Source organism: Phocoena sinus, chromosome 10 (genome assembly GCF_008692025.1).
Source record: "Phocoena sinus isolate mPhoSin1 chromosome 10, mPhoSin1.pri, whole genome shotgun sequence".
NCBI classification, from domain to species: domain Eukaryota; kingdom Metazoa; phylum Chordata; class Mammalia; order Artiodactyla; family Phocoenidae; genus Phocoena; species Phocoena sinus.
The window spans coordinates 73,222,565-73,249,873 of NC_045772.1; the positions used below are offsets into that span (position 1 = coordinate 73,222,565).

Consider the following 27,309-nt stretch of genomic DNA (forward strand, 5'->3'; position numbering starts at 1 on the left):
TTCAGGATTTTAATTTTGTCACATTTCATAGATGATTTGCCAGGAGTATTTTGCTTCCTTTGTTTTAAGGGCCGCTTTAAAGTAATCTTCTGATACAGCTACTGATGTTTCCCCCGGAAAAGAAATGTCCTATGAGAAACCTGTCACTTTAAACGTACCAGACATATCTCCCATTGTGTGTCAACAAGTTGGCATTATGATTTTTTAGAGCCAGTTTCCAGTGTATTCATTTGGAACAAAATGAGTCTATGGAACCTAACTAGGCACATTGTGCTGGAGGCTTACCAAAGAGTATACCTTTCTAGGAACCACAAAGGCATTCTTTGTGTACATCATGTAAGTTTCTTATCTCCTTACCAGATGCCAGATAAACTGATATATTCTTACTCCTTGTGTCTTTGAAGAAGTTCTTTACTTGTACCAGATTTTTGCCATTATATCACATTTTCTTTAGTATATGTAGCAGTTCTCTTTATTCTTTTAAGTACATAAATTTACAGCGTATGGTAACTTCTGATTCATTCCATGGATTTGGAGCTTTATCCTTGGTAGTTTTAGTGAAACTACCAGCTGTCAACTGTCCCTAGGTGTGGGGTACATTCAACTTTTAAAGGCTTCAACAACAGAATACACATTTTTCTACAACAGAATACACATTTTTCTCAAGTGCTCATGGAACATTCTCCAGGATAGATCATATCTTGGGTCACAAATCAAGCCTTGGTAAATTTAAGAAAATTGAAATTGTATCAAGTATCTTTTCTGACCACAACGCCATGAGACTAGATATCAATTACAGGAAAAGATCTGTAAAATATACAAACACATGGAGGCTAAACAATACACTACTTAATAATGAAGTGATCACTGAAGAAATCAAAGAGGAAATAAAAAAATACCTAGAAACAAATGACAATGGAGACACAACGACCCAAAACCTATGGGATGCAGCAAAAGCAGTTCTAAGGGGGAAGTTTATAGCAATACAAGCCCACCTTAAGAAGCAGGAAACATCTCGAATAAACAACCTAACCTTGCACCTCAAGCAATTAGAGAAAGAAGAACAAAAAAGCCCCAAAGCTAGCAGAAGGAAAGAAATCATAAAAATCAGATCAGAAATAAATGAAAAAGAAATGAAGGAAATGATAGCAAAGATCAATAAAACTAAAAGCTGGTTCTTTGAGAAGATAAACAAAATAGATAAACCACTAGCCAGACTCATCAAGAAAAAAAGGGAGAAGACTCAAATCAATAGAATTAGAAATGAGAAAGGAGAAATAACAACTGACACTGCAGAAATAAAAAAAATCATGAGAGATTACTACAAGCAACTCTATGCCAATAAAATGGACAATCTGGAAGAAATGGACAAATTCTTAGAAATGCACAACCTGCCAAGACTGAATCAGGAAGAAATAGAAAATATGAACAGACCAATCACAAGCACTGAAATTGAAACTGTGATTAAAAATCTTCCAACAAACAAAAGCCCAGGACCAGATGGCTTCACAGGTGAATTCTATCAAACGTTTAGAGAAGAGCTAACACCTATCCTTCTCGAACTCTTCCAAAATATAGCAGAGGGAGGAACACTCCCAAATTCCTTCTACGAGGCCACCATCACCTTGATACCAAAACCAGACAAGGATGTCACAAAGAAAGAAAACTACAGGCCAATATCACTGATGAACATAGATGCAAAAATCCTCAACAAAATACTAGCAAACAGAATCCAACAGCACATTAAAAGGGTCATACACCATGATCAAGTGGGGTTTATTCCAGGAATGCAAGGATTCTTCAATATACGCAAATCTATCAATGTGATAAACCATATTAACAAATTGAAGGAGAAAAACCATATGATCATCTCAATAGATGCAGAGAAAGCTTTCGACAAAATTCAACACCCATTTATGATAAAAACCCTCCAGAAAGTAGGCATAGAGGGAACTTTCCTCAACATAATAAAGGCCATATATGACAAGCCCACAGCAAACATCATCCTCAATGGTGAAAAACTGAAAGCATTTCCACTAAGATCAGGAACAAGACAAGGTTGCCCACTCTCACCACTCTTATTCAACATAGTTTTGGAAGTTTTAGCCACAGCAATCAGAGAAGAAAAGGAAATAAAAGGAATCCACATCGGAAAAGAAGAAGTAAAGCTGTCACTGTTTGCAGATGACATGATACTATACATAGAGAATCCTAAAGATGCTACCAGAAAACTACTAGAGCTAATCAATGAATTTGGTAAAGTAGCAGGATACAAAATTAATGCACAGAAATCTCTGGCATTCCTATATACTAATGATGAAAAATCTGAAAGTGAAATCAAGAAAACACTCCCATTTACCATTGCAACAAAAAGAATAAAATATCTAGGAATAAAGCTACCTAAGGAGACGAAAGACCTGTATGCAGAAAATTATAAGACACTGATGAAAGAAATTAAAGATGATACAAATAGATGGAGAGATATACCATGTTCTTGGATGGGAAGAATCAACATTGTGAAAATGACTCTACTACCCAAAGCAATCTACAGATTCAATGCAATCCCTATCCAACTACCACTGGCATTTTTCACAGAACTAGAACAAAAAATTTCGCAATTTGTATGGAAACACAAAAGACCCCGAATAGCCAAAGCAATCTTGAGAACGAAAAAAGGAGCTGGAGGAATCAGGCTCCCTGACTTCAGACTATATTACAAAGCAACAGTAATCAAGACAGTATGGTACTGGCACAAAAACAGAAAGATAGATCAGTGGAACAGGATAGAAAGCCCAGAGATAAACCCACGCACATATGGACACCTTATCTTTGATAAAGGAGGCAGGAATGTACAGTGGAGAAAGGACAGCCTCTTCAATAAATGGTGCTGGGAAAACTGGACAGGTACATGTAAAAGTATGAGATTAGATCACTCCCTAACACCATACACAAAAATAAGCTCAAAATGGATTAAAGACCTAAATGTAAGGCCAGAAACTATCAAACTCTTAGAAGAAAACATAGGAAGAACACTCTATGACATAAATCACAGCAAGATCCTTTCTGACCCACCTCCTAGAGTAATGGAAATAAAAACAAAAATAAACAAATGGGACCTAATGAAACTTCAAAGCTTTTGCACAGCAAAGGAAACCATAATCAAGACCAAAAGACAACCCTCAGAATGGGAGAAAACATTTGCAAATGAAGCAACTGACAAAGGATTAATCTCCAAAATTTACAAGCAGCTCCTGCAGCTCAATAACAAAAAAACAAACAACCCCATCCAAAAATGGGCAGAAGACCTAAACAGACATTTCTCCAAAGAAGATATACAGACTGCCAACAAACACATGAAAGAATGCTCAACATCATTAATCATTAGAGAAATGCAAATCAAAACTACAATGAGATATCATCTCACACCAGTCAGAATGGCCATCATCAAAAAATCTAGAAACAATAAATGCTGGAGAGGGTGTGGAGAAAAGGGGACACTCTTGCACTGCTGGTGGGAATGTGAATTGGTTCAGCCACTATGGAGAACAGTATGGAGGTTCCTTAAAAAACTACAAATAGAATTACCATATGACCCAGCAATCCCACTACTGGGCATATACCCTGAGAAAACCAAAATTCAAAAAGAGTCATGTACCAAAATGTTCATTGCAGCTCTATTTACAATAGCCCGGAGATGGAAAGAACCTAAGCGCCCATCATCGGACGAATGGATAAAGAAGATGTGGCACATATACACAATGGAATATTACTCAGCCTTAAAAAGAAATGAAATTGAGTTATTTGTAATGAGATGGATAGACCTAGAGTCTGTCATACAGAGTGAAGTAAGTCAGAAAGACAAAGACAAATACCGTATGCTAACACATATATATGGAATTTAAGGGGAAAAAATGTCATGAAGAACCTAGGGATAAGACAGGAATAGAGGCGCAGACCTACTGGAGAACGGACTTGAGGATATGGGGAGGGGGAAGGGTGAGTTTTGACAGGGCGAGAAAGAGTCATGGACATATACACACTAACAAACGTAGTAAGGTAGATAGCTAGGGGGAAGCAGCCGCAAGGCACAGGGATATTAGCTCGGGGCTTTGGGACAGCCTGGAGGGGTGGGAGGGGGAGAGTGGGAGGGAGGGAGACGCAAGAGGGAAGACACATGGGAGCACATGTATATGTATAGCTGATTCACTTTGTTATAAATCAGAAACTAACACACTATTGTAAAGCAATTATACCCCAATAAAGATGTTAAAAAAAAAAAAAAAAAAAAAAAAAATAAAGGCTTCAGCCCTCTATTCACTTGCTTGAGTATTTCTTCTTACTGATACAAAGTTAAAAATGAATTCATCTGAACACAGTCTCTATATTGTGATCCTTTAAATAGTTTGCATTGATTCCCATCTTCACTTGGTGTTATTAATAGTTATTCCTGGTCTGTTTTAGTCGGGTAGATATTTTTCTATATGAATAACTGTGTTTCTTTGAATAACTAACAACAATTGTTTTATTCTTGCCTCCCAGGTACTACAGTGCAACCATTCTGCAGATGTCTGGTGTTGAAGATGACAGACTTGCAATATGGCTGGCTTCAGTTACAGCCTTCACAAATTTCATTTTCACACTTGTGGGTGTCTGGCTTGTTGAGAAAGTGGGTCGCAGAAAGCTTACGTTTGGTAGTTTAGCAGGTAGGTGCCGAAGAATTCAGTTATAAACTTTTCTCTAATGATGACAAGTTAACCTTTTAAAATACAGTACCACTTCTGATATAGTTTTCATAACTAAATAATAGAGTTCCTCTGAAAATTTTTTTAATGAGAACTTATTATGGTATATAACTAGAAATTAGAATTGTAATAACAATTTGAACCTACTGAGGGTAGCATTTTGCTGTTATTATTTTGAGTTTTGCTCAAAGGTACAAAATGGAAAAGAAAACTTGGTATTCATAAACTCAGTTTTTAACATAGTTTTTTTAAATTTGGGATAATGTGGAAGTAAATTTGGAGCATTTTTTTTTCAAAGTTCTTTCAACAGTGGAACATTAGAACCATATAATTTCTTCACAAAGCAGGGACAGACTCTTTTTGTGTTTGAACAAGGCCTAAATCCTAGTGTAAATTCTGGTTGGTTAAGTATGTTTCCTATGATAACTAAATAAGAAAAACCCTTCTCACATTCAAGTATCGTTTGTCTTTAAGTCCCACCCATTCCATTTATTATTTCTCTGTAATGCAAGGGCTGTTTCACTTGCCAAAATGAGACCCATCTCTGTCATTGTCTTCACATGTTTGCATCATATAATTTTCTAATCTTTTTCAAATATACAAGCAGATTCCTACTTATCAATTAGCTGTCCTCTAATAGCTCCTTTATAAGTTTATTTAGATTAAGAATACATTTTTCTATTAAAATGTAAAGTTTCCAGGCCTGCATTAACTAAATTCTATTTTAACTAAATTATACCTAAAACACTGATCTAGGGCTTCCCTGGTGGCGCAGTGGTTGAGAGTACGCCTGCCGATGCAGGGGACACGGGTTCGTGCCCCGGTCCGGGAAGATCCCACATGCCGCGGAGCAGCTAGGCCCGTGAGCCATGGCCGCTGAGCCTGCGCGTCCGGAGCCTGTGCTTCGCAACGGTAGAGGCCACGACAGTGAGAGGCCCGCGTACCGCAAAAAAAAAAAAAAAAACACTGATCTAATAGAACTGCTGAAGGCAGTTGTCCCAGATTTTGATGAGAAAATACATTTGGAGTTTCATACTGTTATTAAGAGCACATACTCCCTCTGACCCTTAACTCCAGAAGGAAGAGTGGAATGCTTCCGCCCTCTGTTCTTTCCTTGAGTGGAAGCCTTGAGTTCAATAATGTAAGTTGAACTGCAGTATCAGCACTGAGGAGAAGGCAGGGGGAAGACTGTCTGATTAAAACGCAAAGGTAATCGCAACAGCCAATATATATAGGGAAGCGGGAGGGTAAGTGAGGAAAGGTGAGGGACAAGTGAGGGTTAAAAACCACATATTTCTAAACCTGTTCAAGGAACCAGAAGTGTTTAAGCCCAGAAAAAAGACTAAACAGATACCTAATAGATATTCTCACAGATGGTAGCTGTTATGAGGACAGATTTTTTACTTAATATAAGAAAAATATTCCTAATAATCAGGCTATCCAACAATGAATTGGGCTGCCTCATTAGGATGGTAAACTCAACAACAGGGTAGATGGCCATCAGGCAGTGATGTGCTAGAAACAAATTCCTACAGTGGGTTGAAAATTGGATTTGCTGATGCCTGAGGTTCAGGTCAACTCTAAGAAGAGGTAATAGCTGCTTTAAAGTTTTTTAAATGGACACACTTTCTTTGACAGGGCATTAGTATACTGCTACCTCAAGAGGCCTATTTTTTAAATAGAATTTCAGGTCTTGAATTTGGGATTTGGGTTTTGAGATTTGGAGAAACATGCTGATTTTTGAGATGGGGGAAAATGCTTTTTACTAGCAGCCTCTGTCCCTTCGTTTGTTGTATTCCAGGATTTTGAGGCATTATAGATATAAAGCCAGACTGTTTGGGTTTGAATTGTGTGATATTGAGCAAGGTTCTATTTTCTCATTTGTAAATCGGGGTTAATTATAGTCCCCACTTCATAGGGTTGTAATGAAGACTAAACACATTTATACATGTATAACATTTCAAACAGTGCCTGACACAGACAGTAAAATGCCCAAAGCATTTTGCTATCACAGGAGTGTTACTGCCAAAGAGTGGTTCTTTGTTGTTTTAACCATAATGTAAAATCAACTTGCATCAGAATCCAGGAACTTTCCTGAACTCCTCTTGCTGATGTCATGTTTCACCCTTCCACGTAGGTCCTCTGCCCCAAGGATTTCCAGAGCCCATCCCTGACTATTAAAAGAAAGTATTAAGACTTGGGGGAAAGACCAAGAGATTCCAGGGACTGCCTTTATGAGCAACCTGGAGGCACTTTTCTTTCCTGAAGAATTAAGAGGTTGTCATTAAATTTGTAATATTTACAAGAAAGACCAGTTCTGTTAGCAAGCTTTGAAAATATTAAAAGCCACAAAATGACCTACCTTTAAATTATTCATGGACTATATATTTTGTATTTCTTTGTATAAAGAATTTCTTTGTCTGGGTCTAGCTAAATACAGTTTATTTGTAGTACTTTTTAAAGAATTAGCACCAAAAAAATTTTTTTTAAGAATTTATTTTTTAAATTTTAAAGAAATTAACTTGATATGTTTTTCACTATTTTTCACCTAATAAAATAAATCATAATATATTTGATATTCTACCATTGCTAAGTATTAGAATACTGTTCTATTTAAAATTTCTTAGATTAGCCTATTAACTTCAAAAGTTTTATTCCCTATTTTGTGTTTTTATTATGGCTTATTTTATTATATTGGGTGAAAAATAGTAAAAAAAAAATCAAAATAACTTTTTCAATAGGAACTTGTTCTTTAAAAATTACTAAAAATAAACTGTACTTAGTTAAACCGGGACAAAGAAACTCTTTATACAAAGAAATGTAAAATATATAGTCCATGAATAGTTTTAAATGTAGGACATTTTGTGGTGTTCTGACTTTTAATATTTTCAAAGCTCCCTAAGAGAACTGGTCTTTCTGGTAAATATTGCGAATTTAATGACAACCTCTTGATCCTTTTAATAGAGGAAGGCTTATATCTATGTAGCTTTATTGCTTATAAATCAGAAAGCCAGAAACACTGTGTTATTTTCTGCCAGATATTTTGGTAGTGGAATATTTCCTAAAACATTACTCACAGGCTGTCTTCATCAGAGTTGCCAGGGATACTTATTTTAAATTGTGAATTCTTGGGACCCAACCCCAGATCAACTAAATTAGAATCTCTGAAGATGAGGTCTGGAATATGTGCACGTGATACTTACGCACAAAAAGTGTGCTCTGTTAGAGTCTTAGGGAGGGAAATTATTTTTTTCTGAGTATTTACTAATAATCCAAACCCTGTACCAGGTAATTAAGGTAACTTATTTCATCAGGTGTTTTTGAGAATGCTATTTATCCAACACACTTCACCTCCTATGGAGAACATTTTTACTAGGAAAATGATATCAGAACTCCAAAATGTGACAGTATACTTGGTTAAGAGGGACTCCTCTCTTAAAATATAAAGAATGTCCCCAACCTACCCAGTACAGTGGAGAAGATCCTTTCATACAAGGCCTTCCTGTATTGGACTCAAATCTAGGTTGCAATAATGGATCATTGACAACAACTATAACAACTTTAAATACTAACAAGTGACTGATAAAACATCTGTAATTTGTTAAATTAAAGGAAATAGATAATTCAAGTAGTCTTAAGCCTTAAAGATATATGAGTATATGAAGAGCGAGGTGATCGTTTTAAAAATTTATTCCATAAATAAAGTCATATAAGACACCATTCCCTTCCCTTAAGGAGTTTATCATCTCATAAGGATTTTTACCCTGTCTGGGTATCACAATCACCTGTGGAGTCATGTTATCGGATCCCCATTTTCTGGAGACTCTGATTCAGAGGTTGAGGTACATTCTAAAGATTTGCTTTCCAATAGGAAGCCAGGATTGAGAAACACTACTATATGTAATAAAGTAAAGGAATGATACTGACTTTTAAAAGATTTCCATCCCCAATGGGTCAAAATAAAAATAAATTTGTGTTTAAGAAGGATAAACCTTCAACTATTTAGGGATTTTTTATATCCAAAATGGTTTTTTTCCCCAAAGTTTGCAAGTTGGTTGGACTTTTTTAGAGATGGATCCAAGAGATATAATATCCATACTGCAGAACTCTCATCTAGTATATTTGTCCCATACTAACCCCATGACCTCAATTGAATAGTCTTAACATGTTTTGTTGTTTTCTTCAAAAATAGCCAGTATTGCAAAAATCTGTGGTACTATGGGATCTGCTCTATGCCAGGCACTAGAATTGAACATATATTAGTATGTGTTAGGTACACCATCTAAGAGTTTACAGTTTATCACAGACAAGTTATTTAAGTAGTGTTATGAAAGAAGAGTATCATCTTTCCTTCACATCCAAAAGTATCAACTTTTCCAGGTTGAAACAAATCTTACCTGTCCCATGACAATATTCTGTGGAGGTAATTTGGGAAAATACTTAGGGACCCAGCTTCTTTCATAGACAAAGTAACAGTAAAACTCATGGTTTATTTTGCTTTGTTTGAGGAGAGAGGGATAATTTTTATTTACAGGCCTAATATATGTTTTCTCTTTCTAAGAGACAGAATTCTGTTTTATTTCCCAATTCAGGGCTTGGTAGTTTTTTGAGAAAGTAATACCTCAAACTATTCCTACTTCTGGTTTGAATTTTAAGCCAACCGGGGGAAAATGAACTGTGATTTTAGATTCATGCCTCTTCAAGCCTGGTGTGGTAAAATGGCTTCTGATCTTTTCTTCAAGCCTCCTCCCCCTTTTTCAACTTTTTTCTAGAGTTTTAAAAATATGCTGCTGCTGCTGTTTCTAATGATAATTATAGTACAATAATTAACATTTTTTAGCATTATAAAAATCTTTCAAATGTATTGTGATATTTAAAATTCACTGTAATTCTGCAAGGTGAGTATTCTCACTAAGCCCCAGTTTCAGCAGACAGAATTGAATTTTGGAAAGGTCGTGTGTTTTGTCCAAGATCACTGAGTCAAGAAACAGCAGAGCTAGGACTTAACCACAGTGCTTAACTTGACACATCCCCTCTACCTTAAACACAAACCTATTATGTAATCCAATTGCACTTTCACAGTGCGTCCCAAAGTTGTTCTTATGTCCATTTAAAAAATATTTTTGGTCATTCTTAAATTACTTTCCCATTTATCTAATAGAAACTTTACTGCTACATAAATGACCTCCTTGAATTCCATATTTTAAACATGTTGCCTCACTCAAATAAATTGTACAAACAAATGCAACCATATTTTCTTTCTCCTTTCTTCCCATGACCCTTTTTTTAATCCTCACAATGGCTGGAACAATAGTTAGAAATTTGAAAACTTTCTTATTTACTATCAGTATTTCTATCAGGGACTCAAAACTGAGCTTTTTAAGTGGTACATATAATCACATTCTGTACCTTAAAATCAAAGACAGATATTCCACTTCCAAGTGCCAACAGGGAAGACAACTGATATGTGTTATGTCATTTCTGACGTTTTAAGTCTTTACAAAATGCCACTCCATTTTAATGAGAAGTACTCTTTCAACTACTTTTGATATATTTAGTTTGTTACTTTTTAGTTTACTTATTTGGGTCTTAGCCGATTGAATGACATTAGAACAATTTTCTTGGTAATGAAAGGAACACTTGGTGTAAATCTGTTACCTTTCATACTTCTAACATATTAGGCACTCAATAATGTTGGTTACATAAATTGATTTTGATACAGCAGTCCAAGATGGTGTTTGTTTAGAAAGTTATTAACTAACCTACTGCTTGGCTAGCAAATGTATTTGATTTGAATTTTACTCTTGTCATTTCACACAGTGAATATTCTAGTGAGTTTTTATGACAATATATATGTATAAGGATCATTTTTTTTTAATCCAATGAAGATAGATCAAGGTATTTTTTTAGAGATATATCTTGCCAAACCCAGTCCGCTTTGGAAGAATGTTGTCAATTCTTCTCTGATGTAAAACTTTTTTTTTCTTTCCTTTTTTTTTTTTTTTTTTAGGTACCACCGTAGCACTCATTATTCTTGCTTTGGGATTTCTGCTATCAGCCCAGGTTTCTCCACCCATCACTTTTAATCCAATAGCTCCTTTAGATCAGAACACTTCTTGCACAAGATACAGGTGAGATTTTATAATGGTCCCCTTCCTTAACCTAACTCTGGAAACTTTTTTGTTTTGCTTATAACTTTCCTAAAATAGGAAAGGTGAGTAGGAGCTTGCTAGGTATCCAGACTTAATGGTGGGAAGAAAGAAAATGGGAAAGGTGTTAGGGAGGGACCACCAGGAAGAGAAAGAGAATATACAAAGAACAGCATGTGCAAATGCATGCTTAAGGAAAAGTGAGTTATTAGACACAATTTTGGTGATGTTCTCTGGAAGTTGAAAGTATATATATTGATACAGAATCTAAGCAGGAATACTGTGAAACTATTTTATATCGTATATGACTCGGTGACATCTACATTCTAGATGAAATAAAGAACTTTCATCAGTAATTAAACTTTTCCATGATGTACATGTCTGATACAGTTGTTTATCATCTGGATATTCTAGCAATTAATCTTCACTGTGTTCCACAGGTATCGCCTCATTCACTTAAGCAGAAAATAATGTTTCCTCTCACTACTAGGTTTCTTGCAGAGCAATAGAAAGTGGAAAGAGCTTATAGAAGAGAGTGTTTTAATGGTCAGCTGCAGGTTTAAGAGCTCATTAGTTTAACAGTTTACACCCTATGTGATTGATAGATGGAGAAATGGATGGATGCATACATGGGCTGACAGATGGACTGAAGAATGAGCAAGTGAATTAATTAAAGATTGAATGATTGAACAGATCAATTAATAAATTTGTCAGGAGAGTTTCAAAGTTTTTTACTTCATTTTAGTGGCTGGAAAGGCTAGCGACCCCTTTAAAATATATGGATAGAATAGCTTTAAAAACAAAAAATGACATTCCTTCAGCTACAACTAACCAGACATAAGTCTCAAATTAATGGGTAAATGATTTATTAAGTCAGATACTCCTAGGTGAAATTAAAACATTACATTAATATACTTAATTCCACTTGGAATCACTAGGAGCTTCTCATTGAACAGAATTTATGGTGCCTTCTCATTACAACAATGAGGAAGACATATATTATTATGTCTTTCTGGTTGCTAATTGTGATATCCACTTGCCTTTGGAAATGAATAGTTTATATGTTTATCGCTTTACTGTTTTTTTTTTGTTAACAGTCTTTATGTTCTAAAGGAGATTGAAAGGTGTCTTAAAAGAAGTTACCCTTACCATAGACTATTTCTGGATGTAGTGATCTTTACTTTCTTTGGACATATCACCTCAACTGCTAGAAAGATGACAGACCATTGCTAGAATTCTGCATGCTCTAATTTTGTTTTTCTTGACAGATATTTTAAGTTAAATGTTTTTTAACACAGTTACCTCTAACAAATTATTTAAAAATTACTATTGTTTGAGCAACTTAGAATACCCTCTAGATCTGATGTCTGATTTAGATGCAGCAATTTAGATTCAGAATAAGATTGATTGATACACTGTCAGGTCAACTAAAAGCAGAAAGTCAGCCAGAGAATATGAAAAGAAATTTTTATGAAGTTCTGATATAGGAAAGGAATAACTAACTTTTTAATGATTTACATAATGAAATAGTTTTCCTGACATCAACTTTTAAAATTTAAATAAAAATATTTATTGCCATAGTATAGTTCATTGCACAGCAATTTATGATCATCAATCTATTAATCCTCCTGATCCATCTAAGTTATTATCATCTACCTACCAATATAGGTAAGTGACAATAAGATACTATCACCTACCAATATAATATAAAGTTGTAGTGGAGTGAGAGAAGCGGTACAACCTAATTTTTTTCTTATCACAAAAATGGGCAGCAATTTTTGAAAACAGAACCAAATTTTAGATGTCCTCTGGGAGTCACTGAGTATGCAAAACACTTACGTCTTGTGTGCTTTCTTTCAGAGTAACATATTAGGCTTTGTGAGAATTTGATAACATGTATTTATAGTCTGAGTAATTTTATAAAATATATCTGCAGTCCCCTTACTGATTTTGTTGTTGTTAAAACTGTCTATACACATTTCTCATTTCTTTACAATAAACATGAAACATAAAATATACAACATATATGAAAGTTGTTAAGAGAGTAAATCCTGAGTTCTCATCACAAGAAAAAGGTTTATTTCTTTAATTTTGTATCTATATGAGATGATGGATGTTCACTAAACTTACTGTGATACTCATTTCCTGATGTATATAAGTCAAATCATTATACTGTAAACCTTAAACTATACAATGCTTTATGTCAGTTATATCTCAGTAAGACTGGAAGAAAAATAAAGATTAAAAAGGAGATAAACATGAAACAGTCATGTTTGCCTGACCTTAGGATGAGTGATGTTCATGCTATAAGTATAGGTGGTATGTTTTCCTCTTGGAATGATCCTATAGGAAAATTGAACAAAGAAAACAGATTTAAAGGGAGAGATGGTTTAGTATCTATCTTTTTTTTTTAACATCTTTATTGGAGTATAATTGCTTTACAATGGTGTGTTAGTTTCTGCCTTATAACAAAGGAGAGATGGTTTAGTATCTATCTTTTTTTTTTAATTTTATTTATTTTAATTTTTGGCTGCATTGGGTCTTCGTTGCAGTACGCAGGCTTTCTCTAGTTGTGTCGATGGGTTTCTCGTTGCAGTGGCTTCTCTTGTGGAGCACGGGCTCTAGGCGCGCAGGCTTCAGTAGTTGTGGTGCATGGGCTCAGTAGCTGTGGCTTGCAGGCCCTAGAGCACAGGCACAGTAGTTGTAGCACCCGGGCTTAGTTGCTCTGCAGCATGTGGGATCTTCCCGGACCAGGGCTTGAACCCGTGTGCCCTGCATTGGCAGGCGGATTCTTAACCGCTGTGCCACCAGGGAAGCCCGATCTTTTTTTTTTGTTTAACATCTTTATTGGAGTATAATTGCTTTACAATGGTGTGTTAGTTTCTGCTTTATAACAAAGTGAATCAGCTATACATACACATATACCCCATATCTCTTCCCTCTTGTGTCTCCCTCCCTCCCAGCCTCCCTATCCCACGCCTCTAGGTGGTCACAAAACACCAAGCTGATCTCCCTGTGCTGTGTGGCTGCTTCCCACTAGCTATCGGTTTTACATTTGGTAGTGTATATATATCCATGCCACTCTCTCACTTTGTCCCAGCTTACCCTTCCCCCTCCCCGTATCTTTTTTTTTTTTTTTTTTTTTTATAAATTTATTTATTTTTAATTTCGGCTGCGTTGGGTCTTCGTTGCTGCGTGCAGGCTTTCTCTAGTTGCAGCGAGTGGGGGCTCCTCTTGTTGCGGAGCACAGGCTCTAGGCGCGCGTGGGCTTTAGTTGTGGCATGTGGGCTCAGTAGCTGTGGCTCATGGGCTGCAGAGCGCAGGCTCCATAGCTGTAGCGCCCGAGCTTAGCTGCTCCGCAGCATGTGGGATCTTCCCGGACCAGGGGTTGAACCCGTGTCCCCTGCATTGGCAGGTGGATTCTTAACCACTGTGCTACCAGGGAAGTCCCCCCCTCCCCGTATCTTAAGAACATTGTATACTATTGGTGGGAGTGTAAACTTTTCTCCATTTTGGAAATTAATATACTTTCACCTAATAAAACTTAAATATATAGGCTCCTCTATTCAGCACCTCCACTTGTAGAAATCTATATTCTACAATGACTAGTATGTAATGCATTCTGACTAGAGTAGAGTAGAAGATTTAAGAAAGTGGATGGTTTAGGAACAATGGTTGTTCTTTATTTTAATTCAATAAATATTGATTGTGTAACATCACCAGGTAGGTTAGAACCAAAAATATTGTAGGTTGGGGCTCACTAATGACTTTGGACCCAAGACATTGACTACCCTAAATAATTTCTAATAAGAACTTACCCTTTGTAGAATTTTTAATTTTTTAATTGATGATATTTTGTTCCAAGTCCTGGTTAGATTTTGTGAACCAAATGTATTAAAGAACACCTTTCAGATCCACTTTCCTGCAGCTAAAACTGTGTACAGTCACAGGGTGCCAACTAAGGCTAGGAGAAATAACTCTAGTGAGGGTATCATCTGAATCATATATCCGTATAAGAATGCACATGCATACTCCTAATATGGCCTTAAGCTCCATGCTCTCAAATTACTAATAAACATATTTTCTTATGAGAGCTATCCAAGCTTTGAGGATTCAAATGTTTCCTATGTAACACTTCCCTCGAATCTTTGACTTTTTATTATTTGTAAGTATGATCTCATTACATTCAAACCCTTCAAAGTAAACATATATCTTAAAGTATACAGCTGTAGAATTGCAAGGTACTCTTGTCTTAGGGCTTTCATCACATTGCCACTAATTCATTCATTCATGCATACATTCATTTAAAAAATATTTTGGAGCACCTATTCATAGGATTATAGTAAGGATGAATTAATATATGGAAAGCACCTAAAACAGCGCTCAGCACATAATAAGCACTCAATAAATATTATAGACATTGTTATCATCCATAAAACCTATAATAGGAGATGAGATTGTGATGATGGGTAGAAATCTTTCCCATCTTTTGAAGAAGAGGAGTTTTAAGCAGTATTAAGTAGTGTTTTAATTTTAAGCAGTTTTAAGTCATGACTTGACCAGATTTTCTATTCTAAACTTTCTCTCTGGGGCACAGTGAGCACATGTTGATATAGGCAGACTAATTATAAGAATTGTCTATGAGAGAGATTGATAATTGCCTGGACTATGAAGGTGATACTCAAGAGAAATAGGTAGACATATTCTAGATATATCTAAGAGAGGAAAATCAACAAGAATTAAAAATAAGTAATTGATTAACTATGAGCAACCAGCTAGAGTAGATCATGGAAATGAGTTGGGGTAATTGAAGGAGAAAGGGACTGTGCCTCTAATTCACTGCTCTTTTTGCTATTAATATTTTTCATTTGAGTCTTACCTGAACCATCTGAGGAGGTACTTAAAGCTACCCGTCCTTCACTCCCACAGATCTGCCTCACCAGGACAGTGGAGAGTAGGTGATTCCAGTACATCTTTCATTAAGAACCACTACCATACGCTTCAGTATTACTTATTTATTTATTTATTTATTTTTGGCTACGTTGGGTCTTCGTTGCTGTGCACGGGCATTCTCTACTTGCAGCGAGCGCAGGCTACTCTTCGTTGCAATGCGCGGACTTCTCATTGCGGTGGCTTCTCGTTGCAGAACACGGGCTCTAGGCGCATGGGCTTCAGTAGTTGTGGCTTGCGGACTCTAGAGCACAGGCTCAGTAGTCATGGCGCACGGGCTTAGTTGCTCCATGGCATGTGGGTTCTTCCTGGACCAGGGCTCAAACCCGTGTCCCCTGCATTGGCAGGTGGATTCTTAACCACTGCACCACCAGGGCAGCCCGCTTCAGTATTTTTTAACTACGTAACTGCCAGCTTCTTTCTTTCCTTTTTTTTTCTTCTTGAACATTATTAAACCAAGAGTACAAAAATAATCAATGTGGCTCTTTTTCTATAGAGTAATATTTTCATATTTCCCTCTCTAAATGAAGTTTCCAAATATCCAAGTTGACAAACCGTTCCTTCATCTATAGACCTCCCTATGGTGGTGACACTAGTTTTGAGAAACTGTATATGCCTAACTAATTATAATTAGTCTCTTCAAAGTTCATTTACAATAAAAAATAATTTTGCATTCATACACTTTTCTTCTCCTTTTGCCAACCTTGTGTGATTGAGCACATGTATTGGTATTAGCACTATGAGACTGTTAGATTCAATCATAAAACTCTTATCTGACCTTAGAAATGTGCAGAAACCCTATTACCGCCCCTTTTTTTTCAGTATTTGGCATCCTGCTGACTGATAATGTGTTTGTTTCTAATAATTCTTAGCAACTTGACAATGAATATAGTGTTATACTGTGAATGAGACTTTTACTTTTGTTGAATTTTGTTTTCTAAAACGTATTGATTTCCTTTAAAAATAACATATTTTAATTTTTTTTGGCCTGATGGTACAGGCTAATAGGCCTGAGGTTAATATTAATAAAACTATGGAAGAAAATATGCTATATCTGTTGAATAATATCCACAGACTTAAGGTAAAGATAAACGTAATTAAATTAGTTGAAAGGGAAAATGAGATTTGAAACAAAAAGCCCACATAACCTTATCATGTACCTTTATCTCCAAATAATTGTACATGTCTTTTGCTAGCACTTAAATACCCAGTACCGAATTTGACATCTGGATAGGAGGATGGTGGAAGTTGACCACTTATGGGACATATTCACTGAGTTCCTCATGACCTTTTTATCTTGATGCCTGGGCTTTTGGCCGAGGACCTGCCAAGCCCCCACAGTGGCAAGATCCCCTACTCAAACCTTATTTTCCACAGTCAAGAAGTGCTTTTCGGGAAGCCTTAAAGACAAAAAAGAAGGCTTTTTATTTTAGGTTTGCAAAGAGTGAGGGAAGAGCATTCCAGGAAGAGGGGACATCATGTGTACAAGCCCTAAGCATGAGCAAGAGAACAGCACAAAGATAGACTGGATGGCAGGCCAGTGACAGACCACACTGGGACCCTCATAAACCATGAGAATTTTAGACAGCATCAGAATACTGAGAAGCCTTTAAAGAATGATAAGATAAGAATGATTTAATCAGATTTGTGTTTCTAAAAGGTCACTCTGGCTGCTTAGGAGAATTGATTAGAGCAGGACAAAGGGCAGTGAAGGGAGATCAGATAAAAGAAATCAGTAGCCTAGGTAAGAAAATAATGCAGCCTCGGGCTTCCCTGGTGGCGCAGTGGTTGAGAGTCCGCCTGCCGATGCAGGGGACAGGGGTTCGTGCCCCGGTCCGGGAGGATCCCACGTGCCGCGGAGCGGCTGGGCCTGTGAGCCTAGGCCGCTGAGCCTGCGCGTCCGGAGCCTTTGCTCCGCAACGGGAAGGCCACAACAGTGAGAGGCCCGCGTACCGCAAAAGAAAAAAAAGGAAAATAATGCAGCCTTGACAGTGGCAGTGGAGACTCAAGAGATATTTTGGAGGGGGCTAACAGGGCTGGGTGATTGGATGACTGACATACAAGAACAGATGCTTTACATGTGGTTAAGATAGTACTTATGTAACAGGAGTCTGGGTCTCTGAAGTCTCACTGTAGCTCACTTCTTAGAACACAGTTTCAAAGATATAAATCAGGAGAGCCTTCCCCTTGCTTTCCAGTTAAGTACAGCAGTCCCATAATAAGAACAGTATTTGCTGTCACTTATACTTTTATTTCAAATATCATTTTTACTCCCTCTTGAACTCAAAAGACTTTTGAGAAAAGCTCTTTTGAACTTATCCATTTAGGTCTGAAGTAACACAAAGAGGTAAAGGGGAAAACATATATCTCTGAAACTCAAGGACTTTTATTCTCATTCTAGAGCTCTGATCATTACAATGAGTAAATAAAATCAACCTGGAATTTTGTTCACATTTCAAGTCAATCCACTCTAGAATATCATCCCTATTTTGTCCTATATTTTAAAAAGGAATACGTTATCCAGTCCTGTGACAGTGTTCTTGACAGTGAAATAGATGATTCTATCATTTTTGGAAGGTAAACTTTGAAAATTTATTTTAAACTATGTAGGGGTACTTAATTTTTAGTGATTGATACTCAAAGCTCAGCGTATCTTGAGCAGGCCATATTATTAAGTAACTGATAATACAAATCAGTCCTTTATTCCCCTGCTTTTCACTTGATACATCTAGAGTAACTGGCATTTTTCTCCATGTGCATCTAAATTGCATAGTTACCAGTTTTTTTGGAAACCTGTTACTCCTTGGCAATTAACATTGATCATTATGTGAATTCTATGGTAATTTCATCATAGAACAAAATTTTTTGAAATGATGTTGTACATTACAACCAACTTGCCGGTAGATAATAAAGTTTCCACCCTTCACAGAGGTTAAAAATGTACTGCTCATTTTTATAATTATCAGTGAATCATAAAGTCATTGCCAGTAACCCAGATGAGGGTCAGAATTTAATTTTTTAAGCTTCTTATTCCGTTTTCTTTTGTTTGATTTTGATTTTTATATGATAAATGCATGCTGATTAGTCTCATCAAATCAGGAATAAAAATTATTTCATTGAGAGAACTTATTCGCATTTTCTAGTTCACTCATTTTGAAAGCAAAGGAAATCCTTATTTTATTTAAATTGATTAGTATTTATATGAATGTTTAACTTTGTGGGACCTAAATATTTAGTTCTTCCTGATTTTTAATTTTTATCATTGTGAAATTGATTTGTGACTATGTCAAATATCTTCACAGAATTTTAGTATAAAATAATAAGCGTTTGAAATTTAAGATAGTAATTTATCCCTCAAAACAATAAATCCCTCAAATCTTGGCCCGTGTAATCAAATTCAGCAAGAAAGTATATTATCCTTACTCATATATGCTATACAATTGTGCATTGTATTATAGAAAAACCACAAGTAAATGAACGTATAAATTCTTGGCAGTTAACACGTACTAATGTTTACACAGTTATAACTCTTTGTTAACTTTATTTTCACCTTTCATATTATATAAGTGTATAATGTATGTGTGTGATGGCTTGCTATAAATTATAAAAATAAACTTCAGAAATCTAAACAGGCTAAATTTAATATTACTGCTTTTCATCTTGCAAATGTGTGTACCAAAGTGGTCTTACATTCTTATGCAAACTGAGAGTGACATTTTCAGTTCAACTGCAGAAGAATTACAAGAGGGGTTAGAGTGTTGTACTTTTTTAATATCTATTCTACTAATGTCTATAGGCCACCTTATTTTACTTAATCCCTAGATTGTTGAAAAATATATCACTGCAGTAGAGGAGCTCAGTATTTTAAAGAGCCATTCATCTAACTGTGTTTTAAAGTAATAACTCCTTATTATAGAAGGCTTCCCAAAGCTGGGCAGTGAGGAACTGGTAGGAGTTAGATGGAATAAGCAGAGGAAGACAGCATCCCAGACAGAGGAAATAGCATGTGTACAGAAACAGGAGAAAGCTTAATATTTTCTAGAAACTATAAGTACAGGGTATTTTCTACTTTCAGATACTGGATTTCACAAAATTCATATTTTCCATTTCATTGAACTATGTGCCATATTATGCCTAATTTTTTGGAGATGTTCTGTGGAACAGTAATTTTAATTTCTGGTATGGGAGCACTGCCAGTAAGAGAAAAGGCTAAGCCATGGAAGGGGGTCCTGAAGGTTCTTAAAAGTGCTTATGCTGAGCTTAGCAGACCTGCATCAGCCCAACTCAGAGGATCTACAACTGTCTCCTGTCCCTTTCCCTTTCTTTTGCAAGCAGAGGGGCTCACTTGCCAGTCAGGGTCAGCATCACCAGTGAGCATCAGTTCCCAGGGCCTGGCCCAATCACCCTCCCATCCCCTGCCTCTGTTAGACAGTTAGGCATGTGGCAAGCTTTACCAAGGTCACCTGAGTTTGTAGAGGAGAACAGCCAAGGCCTCGCCCCCATGGTGGTCTCTGCTGCTGAGGCTGGGGAGGATAGTGAGGATAGAGACTCCCCACTCCCCAACCCCCAGCAGCCTTGACAACACCTGCTCCAGGTGTCTGTCACAGGCTAGTTCAGAAGTTCAAAGAGCAGGGGCTTTCCAGCCGTCTTTCCCAGCCCTGTGTCAGAGAGGCAGAGGCCTGGAAAGGAGGCACTTCCCAGGGAAGGCTGTATGGTGGTTCTTCTGTAGCAGATACCTCTCATACTTTCAGATGCTGAATTTCAGACAAATTTTCAGAAATGAGATGCTGCCTATAATTCCATTCAGGAAACATGTGGTGATCTCTAAACAGAAGTAGAAATGGCAAGAAATAAAACCTGAAGAGACTGTTGGGAATTTAAATTATAAGAAGTCATGTGTAAAAAAATCTACAAACAATAAATGCTGGAGAAGATGTGGAGAAAAGGGAACGCTCTTGCACTGTTGGTGGGAATGTAAACTGATACAGCCACTATGGAGAACAGTATGGAAGTTCCTTAAAAAACTAAAAGTAGAACTACCATATGACCCAGCAATCCCACTACTGGGCATATACCTTAAGAAAACCATAATTCAAAAAGAGTCATGTACCAAAATGTTCACTGCAGCTCTATTTACGATAGCCAGGACATGGAAGCGACTTAAGTGTCCATCGACAGATGAATGGATAAAGAAGATGTGGCACATATATACAATGGAATATTACTCAGCCATAAAAAAAACGAAATTGAGTTATTTGTAGTGAGGTGGATGGACCTAGAGTCTGTCATACAGAGTGAAGTAAGTCAGAAAGAGAAAAACAAATACTGTATGCTAACACATATATATGGAATCTAAAAAAAAAAAAAATGGTCATGAAGAATCTAAGGGCAGGACGGGAATAAAGAAGCAGACCTACTAGAGAATGGACTTGAGGACACGGGGAGGGGGAAGGGTAAGCTGGGAGAAAGTGAGAGAGTGGCATGGATATATATACACTACCAAATGTAAAACCAATAGCTAGTGGGAAGCAGCCACATAGCACAGGGAGATCAGCTCGGTGCTTTGTGACCACGTAGAGGCGTGGGATAGGGAGAGTGGGAGGGAGGGAGATGCAAGAGGGGAGAGATATGGGAACATATATATATATATATATATATATATATATATGTATAGCTGTTTCACTTCGTTATAAAGCAGAAACTAACATACCATTGTAAAACAATTATACTCCAATAAAGATTTAAAAAGAAAAAAAAATTCATTTAAGACGTTTTCTGTGGAAAAAGAAAAAAGTCATGTATAAAGGTAATAAGGATTTTGGACTCTCTCATTTTAAAAAAAAATTATGTGAAGCTATTAAGAATATTATTATCAGATATGTGTTTTACAGAGGCCACTCTGGCAGCAAAGTGGAGATGGCAGAAGAGCAAACCTTTGGGTCTAAATTGAGACCTGAAGTGAAGGGATGGGCTCTTGTCAGGTCTTGATGACTAGAATGACTTATTATCTACAAGTTAATGTTAATGTTACTTAACTGCCCGGCTTTTGTGGCTTGTCTTCCCAAATGTAAATTTGTAACTTGAAAGGAGGAATTATGTTTCCTGGGGTTTTTTTTTTCATTTTTTCTTGTTTTTTTTCCTCTCTGCTTTCTTCTTTATATACCTAGCAGCTAACATCATGTCTTATATAATGTATTTGTTTACTGATTTAGCCAAGTATTGAGACTGATGTGTGTATGATGTTGACATGTATTTTTCCTCTGTAACTGTAATAATTACATAAACTGATTTGAAATTCAATAAGAAATTTTTCCATCGGTCTTATGCCTACCTCAGCTAATTCAAGGTTTTCAAACAAGTCCATTGCCATACTCTAAACCGCTTCTCAGGCCTGGTGATAACACTGATAATGCTTCATTTCTGTTTGATTGGATTCTTGCACTGAGCTTTCAGCACTTGTCTATTTTGTCCTGATAAACTCAACTTGAATTGAGTTATCAAGGAAGATGTGGAAAGACACAAGAATCTATAGATTTTAAACTGCAGGTCTAAAATAAATTTATATATATTACTATTATATTAATTATATATTGCTATATTAATAACAAAACAGAAGAAAAATACCCCTCTGAGAGAATTAAAAAAAAAAAAAAAGTAAACAGAACTTTGAAATATAACCAGGAAAGAAAAGAGGGGAATGGCCATATAATTCTGAAAGTTAGGGTCTACAAGATCTTTGAGGATTAAAGTATTAAAAGATAAAGGCAACAAATTGAACATACAGTAGAAAAAGCTAAGAAATTTACACATAAATGAAACTCAAATAAAAATGAATCTTTGAGACTCCAAGAGGGACACACATGGTAATTATTCTGTCAGAGAGAAATCGGAGCAACAGAAATTGTAGCACTAAAAAAGAAGCTTTAATCGCTCCATTACCCTATAAGGAAGAGTCACAGAGGAACAATTTACCATCTCAGAGAGGTGCTGAAGTAAGATAGATGCAGTCATAAGCACCTCAAAACACAGAATCACAAAGCAAAATAACCGTGACAAGCTAGAGCACTCACTGCCCTCATCGTCACCAAACTGGAGTCTCACAGATAAGAGGCCAGCCATGAAGGCTCAGCCATTCTGGGTTGAGTGCAATTAACTGGGTGAAGCATTAACTCTCAGAGACTTTTAGGTCACCTTTCTTGGTGTCCAAGTAACTTGAAGGAACCAGCATGCTTGGTAAATGCCCCATTCACCACTAGACATTGACTGCATCACTGAGAAGATCCAGAATTACAAATATGCAATTATAGGTACACAGAGACACTATTAGGGATTTTTTTCCCACTTTTTATTCTTTCATTTGGCCTCCATTACTGACCATTTACCAAGTGTTGTGCCAGCTGTTAAGAAAACAAAATATGAGATATAGCCCCTTGTCAGGAGTTGGCAATATCTTAGGATGGCTTTTATTTACATTTTGAACCAATACTCAAGTCTCATATCTTCAGAAATGTTGCGACTTAGGTAGAAGCTGATATTTCAGTATATATATATAGAAATTAGCAAAAATATGTTTTAAGCATTTGAATAAATATTTTTCTATCAGTGAGGAATTGTGATGGCTGTGGATAACAGAAGAACCCAAAATAACTCTTAAAGAAGAAAGGAGTTTCTTTCTTGCTCATGTAAGATAAATTCAAAGGCAGGGATTTTGGATTCATTATGCTATACCTAGTGTCATCAGGGATCCAGGCACCTGTCTTTTTGCTGTACCCATATAAGTATTCTTCACAAGTTCATGAGGAAGGTCCAGGATGACTGCAAGAGCACCACAATCACGTCTGTGATGCAGGCCAGAAGGAGAAAATGTAGAAGGAGCAATGCTTCCTGGCTGAATCAGCTCCCTTTGAATTGAAGCCTTCCTGAAATCCCACAGTACTTCTCACAAGTCAGAATTAGTCCCTTGGTCATATCTAGTTTTCATGGAAACTGGGAAATGTATTATTTTATTCAGTGGTTGGGAGAGGAAGGGGCAGGGGGCACAGTGTTCCCAGTTAAGAATCAGAATTCTTTTACAAAGGAGGAAGCAAAGAAGGAATCTAGGGATAGAACACTAACAATCCTTGACACAACAGTACTAGAGTTAACTTTATGGGACATGTATAGGTGGTTCTGCTTGACAGCAGGAAGGATGAATTAACTGATTAAATAAGGCTCTAGCTACTTACTTTTTTTGGTTTCTTTCTCTTTATAGTGACTAGAAGTCTAAGGTCAGCTTTGCAGGTGGCAAGAAATATGGCCACATTAGATAATCTACCTCCAGCTTTGCAAGGGAGAAAGAATCATTACAGTCTCTTCATTTATTGCATTTCTTTTGGCCTTGTAAACCAGTGAAATAGCTGCTCTTTGTTGTGCAGTTTGCTCATCTATTCAAAAGGAGTAGTCATGTCAGCTACCATTTTTTATATAGTCACAATGTGCCAACTGCTGTGCTAAGGCTTACACGGATTCTCTCTTTTATCCTTCAGCAAAACTGAGGTAGATGGTATTATTTCCCCCATGTCACCAATGACACTGAGGCTTAAATAAGTTGAGTGAAGAACTTTAGATCATATGGCTTAGCAGACAGTAAAACTAGCTTTAAGTAAGAGTCCAGCTAGCACTACACTCATCATTCTGAAATTTACCAGTTAAGCAGCAGGGTGCTTCTACTGACAGGTGTTACACACTCTTTGGGAAGTGGACAGTAATTCCTGATAATCAAAAGCCAGTGGGTCTAAAAATACCTATGTTGGTGTATTTTCACTCACTCAGTGTAATTGAGAGTCTTTCTCTTAAGAAACCATTTTTGTGAGTGGTAGTCTATTTGGGACTTAAAGAAGATTTTTATTCTGTTCATTTATTTTCATTTACATGTATTTACTCTGCTCAGAAAATTCTTTTCCTGCTATTAGCAGTATCATCATAGAACATCTTTGCTGTAAAAGCAAGTGCTTAGGGCTTCCCTGGTGGCTCAGTGGTTGGGAGTCCGCCTGCCGATGCAGGGGACGCAGGTTCGTGCCCCGGTCCGGGAGGATCCCACGTGCAGCGGAGCGGCTGGGCCCGTGAGCCATGGCCGCTGAGCCTGCGCGTCCGGAGCCTGTGCTCCGCGGCGGGAGAGGCCACAACAGTGAGAGGCTCGTTTGCTGAAAAAAAAAAAAAAAAAAAAAAAAGCAAGTGCTTAACATAAAGTGAAATCGTTCTAAAGTGTTTTAAATGATTCACTACCTTTGGTTTCCTTAGAGCAGAGTGACCTTAACCACATAGTTTTGAATTTGAGTATCTGATACAAGTTTAATTGTAGTTTTTATTTTGTTTAGTTGGTTTGCGGTAAGTGTTGTTTTTTAGGCCTCTGTTACACAGATAGATAAATATGGAGAAAGTAATTTAAGAAAAGAAGCAAAGAGATGAGACGCACTCACAAAGAAATACCCTTTGGGCAAATTAGCCTGTACCTATACACTCAGATGAGAAATAAAAAAAAAGACCATGAAAGCTGTTCTCTTCTTATCTTCCTTCTTTAGTGAAGGAGAAAACATTATGAGGAGAGATGTATGATATGTGTGAATCTGAATATTTTCCTTAGAGAAGAAGAATCATTGTGTGCTGGTATTAGTATTTTGACCCAACCCCTGACATCACTTTACTGGTTCCTATTGGTTTCATCCACTTTGAATTCTTTTTATTTTGTAAAATGCTGTCAGTGAGGCAGGTTCTAGTTTGACAGAGCACATGATCACACTAGAGTTTCAGGCATCAAAGGACATAATCATGTCCAGAGAGATGACGTCCAGGCCACCTCATTTCATCTCCGTCAAGCAGCACAGCTTCCAAATCAAGCATCATTCTGGGGCTTCAGGGCTGATTGTTTCTCTCACTCTCCAAGTAAAACTCACTTTGTCCTTCACTTTCAAACAAATCATTTCCTGTGAAAATCAAAAAGTCCTCCAAGCAACCATGGAAGAGCTGATAAGCAAAGCCAAATAAACCAAAATGTATTTTACCTCTTGATTTTGTTTTCTCTGTGTGAAGCACTTGCCAGTATGTTAAACATAGTGCCAGGTGTTGTAGGGTTTGATCAAAAATATAAAACAGGCTTGATCACCAAGTTTCTTTCTTGCTGCATAAGGAGATACTTGGGTAATACTTAAAATAGAATTGTGAATTATCAAAGCAAATGAACAAACAAAAATGGGTCCCCCAAAGAGAGGCAGTTTTAAGAAGTGTTTGCACAGATGGATAAAAAATATATATTGTCATTTTAAAACAACCTATTTTCTTGTGTTGACCTAAAGAAAATATATGAAAGTCAACATAACCATGTATTCACAAAGAATGCAGATACTATACTATATATTCACATTTCAGTTTTTATACTCCAAACAGTAAAAGTTAACAAGAGACCTAGACCTTGAAATATTGGAAAGTTCTCAATAAGTAGAAGAGCTAGTGTTAGGAGCATGATGCAGAAACCAGCAACTCATATCTGGTGGTGTGATTAGATTAGTTAAACGCATATCGCAGGAGTGTGTTATACAGCTTTTTAGGGACAGTGTTTATACAAATACAATCACAAATACATAAAATAAGGCTTATATAAAAGTCTTCAAATGGTAATGATGAGCCCCAAACAAAACTGTGTTCTTACTTTATTTATTATTATTTTGGTAAAACTATGTGACTTACATATAAAGTATCTGTCAACAAAATAGTGGTCAGTTTGTAACTCTTCAATAAAATCATGTGTCAATAATCATATTACTGTAGCTGATAACCAGGATGATACATAAATAATTTCAGCTGTTATAGCAGTCAGGCTAGGAAAGGCATTACCTTGTAACACACACACAAAAAAGAAAAACACCAAAATATTAGTGGTTTAAAGCAACAAAGGCTCTGCTCATGTCTCAGGAACCTAGGCTAATGGAAGTTCCAACATTTTATGATGCCACCTCTTACCTCAAGGCTTTAGGATTCATCACAGAGATAAATAGTGACCTACCACTAGTACTTACAATATATGACCACAGCTAGTCACTTGGCTGCTCCTAACTTCAAGAGGGTAGGGAATTATAATCCTCCATAAACCTTGAAATGGAAGGCAACTAGCCATTGGTGAACATTACTTGTATCTTCCCACAATTTATTTGCTGCTTTTATTGGCCAAGATTCCCTATCATTCTTTCTGCAGAAAGGCGTAAAGAATTTTCTTTCTGCTGATTGATAGCACTGTTATCTTGAAAACATCTTCTTTTTTGGTGGCACCCATTAAAAATGACAAAATTCTTCAGTTGACTACTGCTCTGGAAAAACTGATGACATTCAAGACTATGCCTGTACCAGTACAATTGGTTGAAGATTAAATATCAGAACGTGAAACATGTTTGACATGCATGAAACAGTTTGTCAGTTTTTCAAAGCATTAAACATAC

At 36.6% G+C, this 27,309-nt stretch overlaps 1 protein-coding gene across 3 annotated transcripts in view; it reads left to right on the top strand.

Moving 5' to 3' along the window:
• SLC2A13 (solute carrier family 2 member 13) overlaps positions 1-27,309 on the top strand; it is a 445,982-nt gene that overhangs the window by 319,242 nt on the left and 99,431 nt on the right. For all 3 annotated transcript variants that reach the window (XM_032646426.1, XM_032646428.1, XM_032646427.1), the window contains exons 5-6: positions 4,540-4,703; positions 10,753-10,873. In XM_032646426.1, the coding sequence (XP_032502317.1) occupies positions 4,540-4,703; positions 10,753-10,873 (285 nt within the window). The remainder of the gene's footprint in view (positions 1-4,539; positions 4,704-10,752; positions 10,874-27,309) is intronic.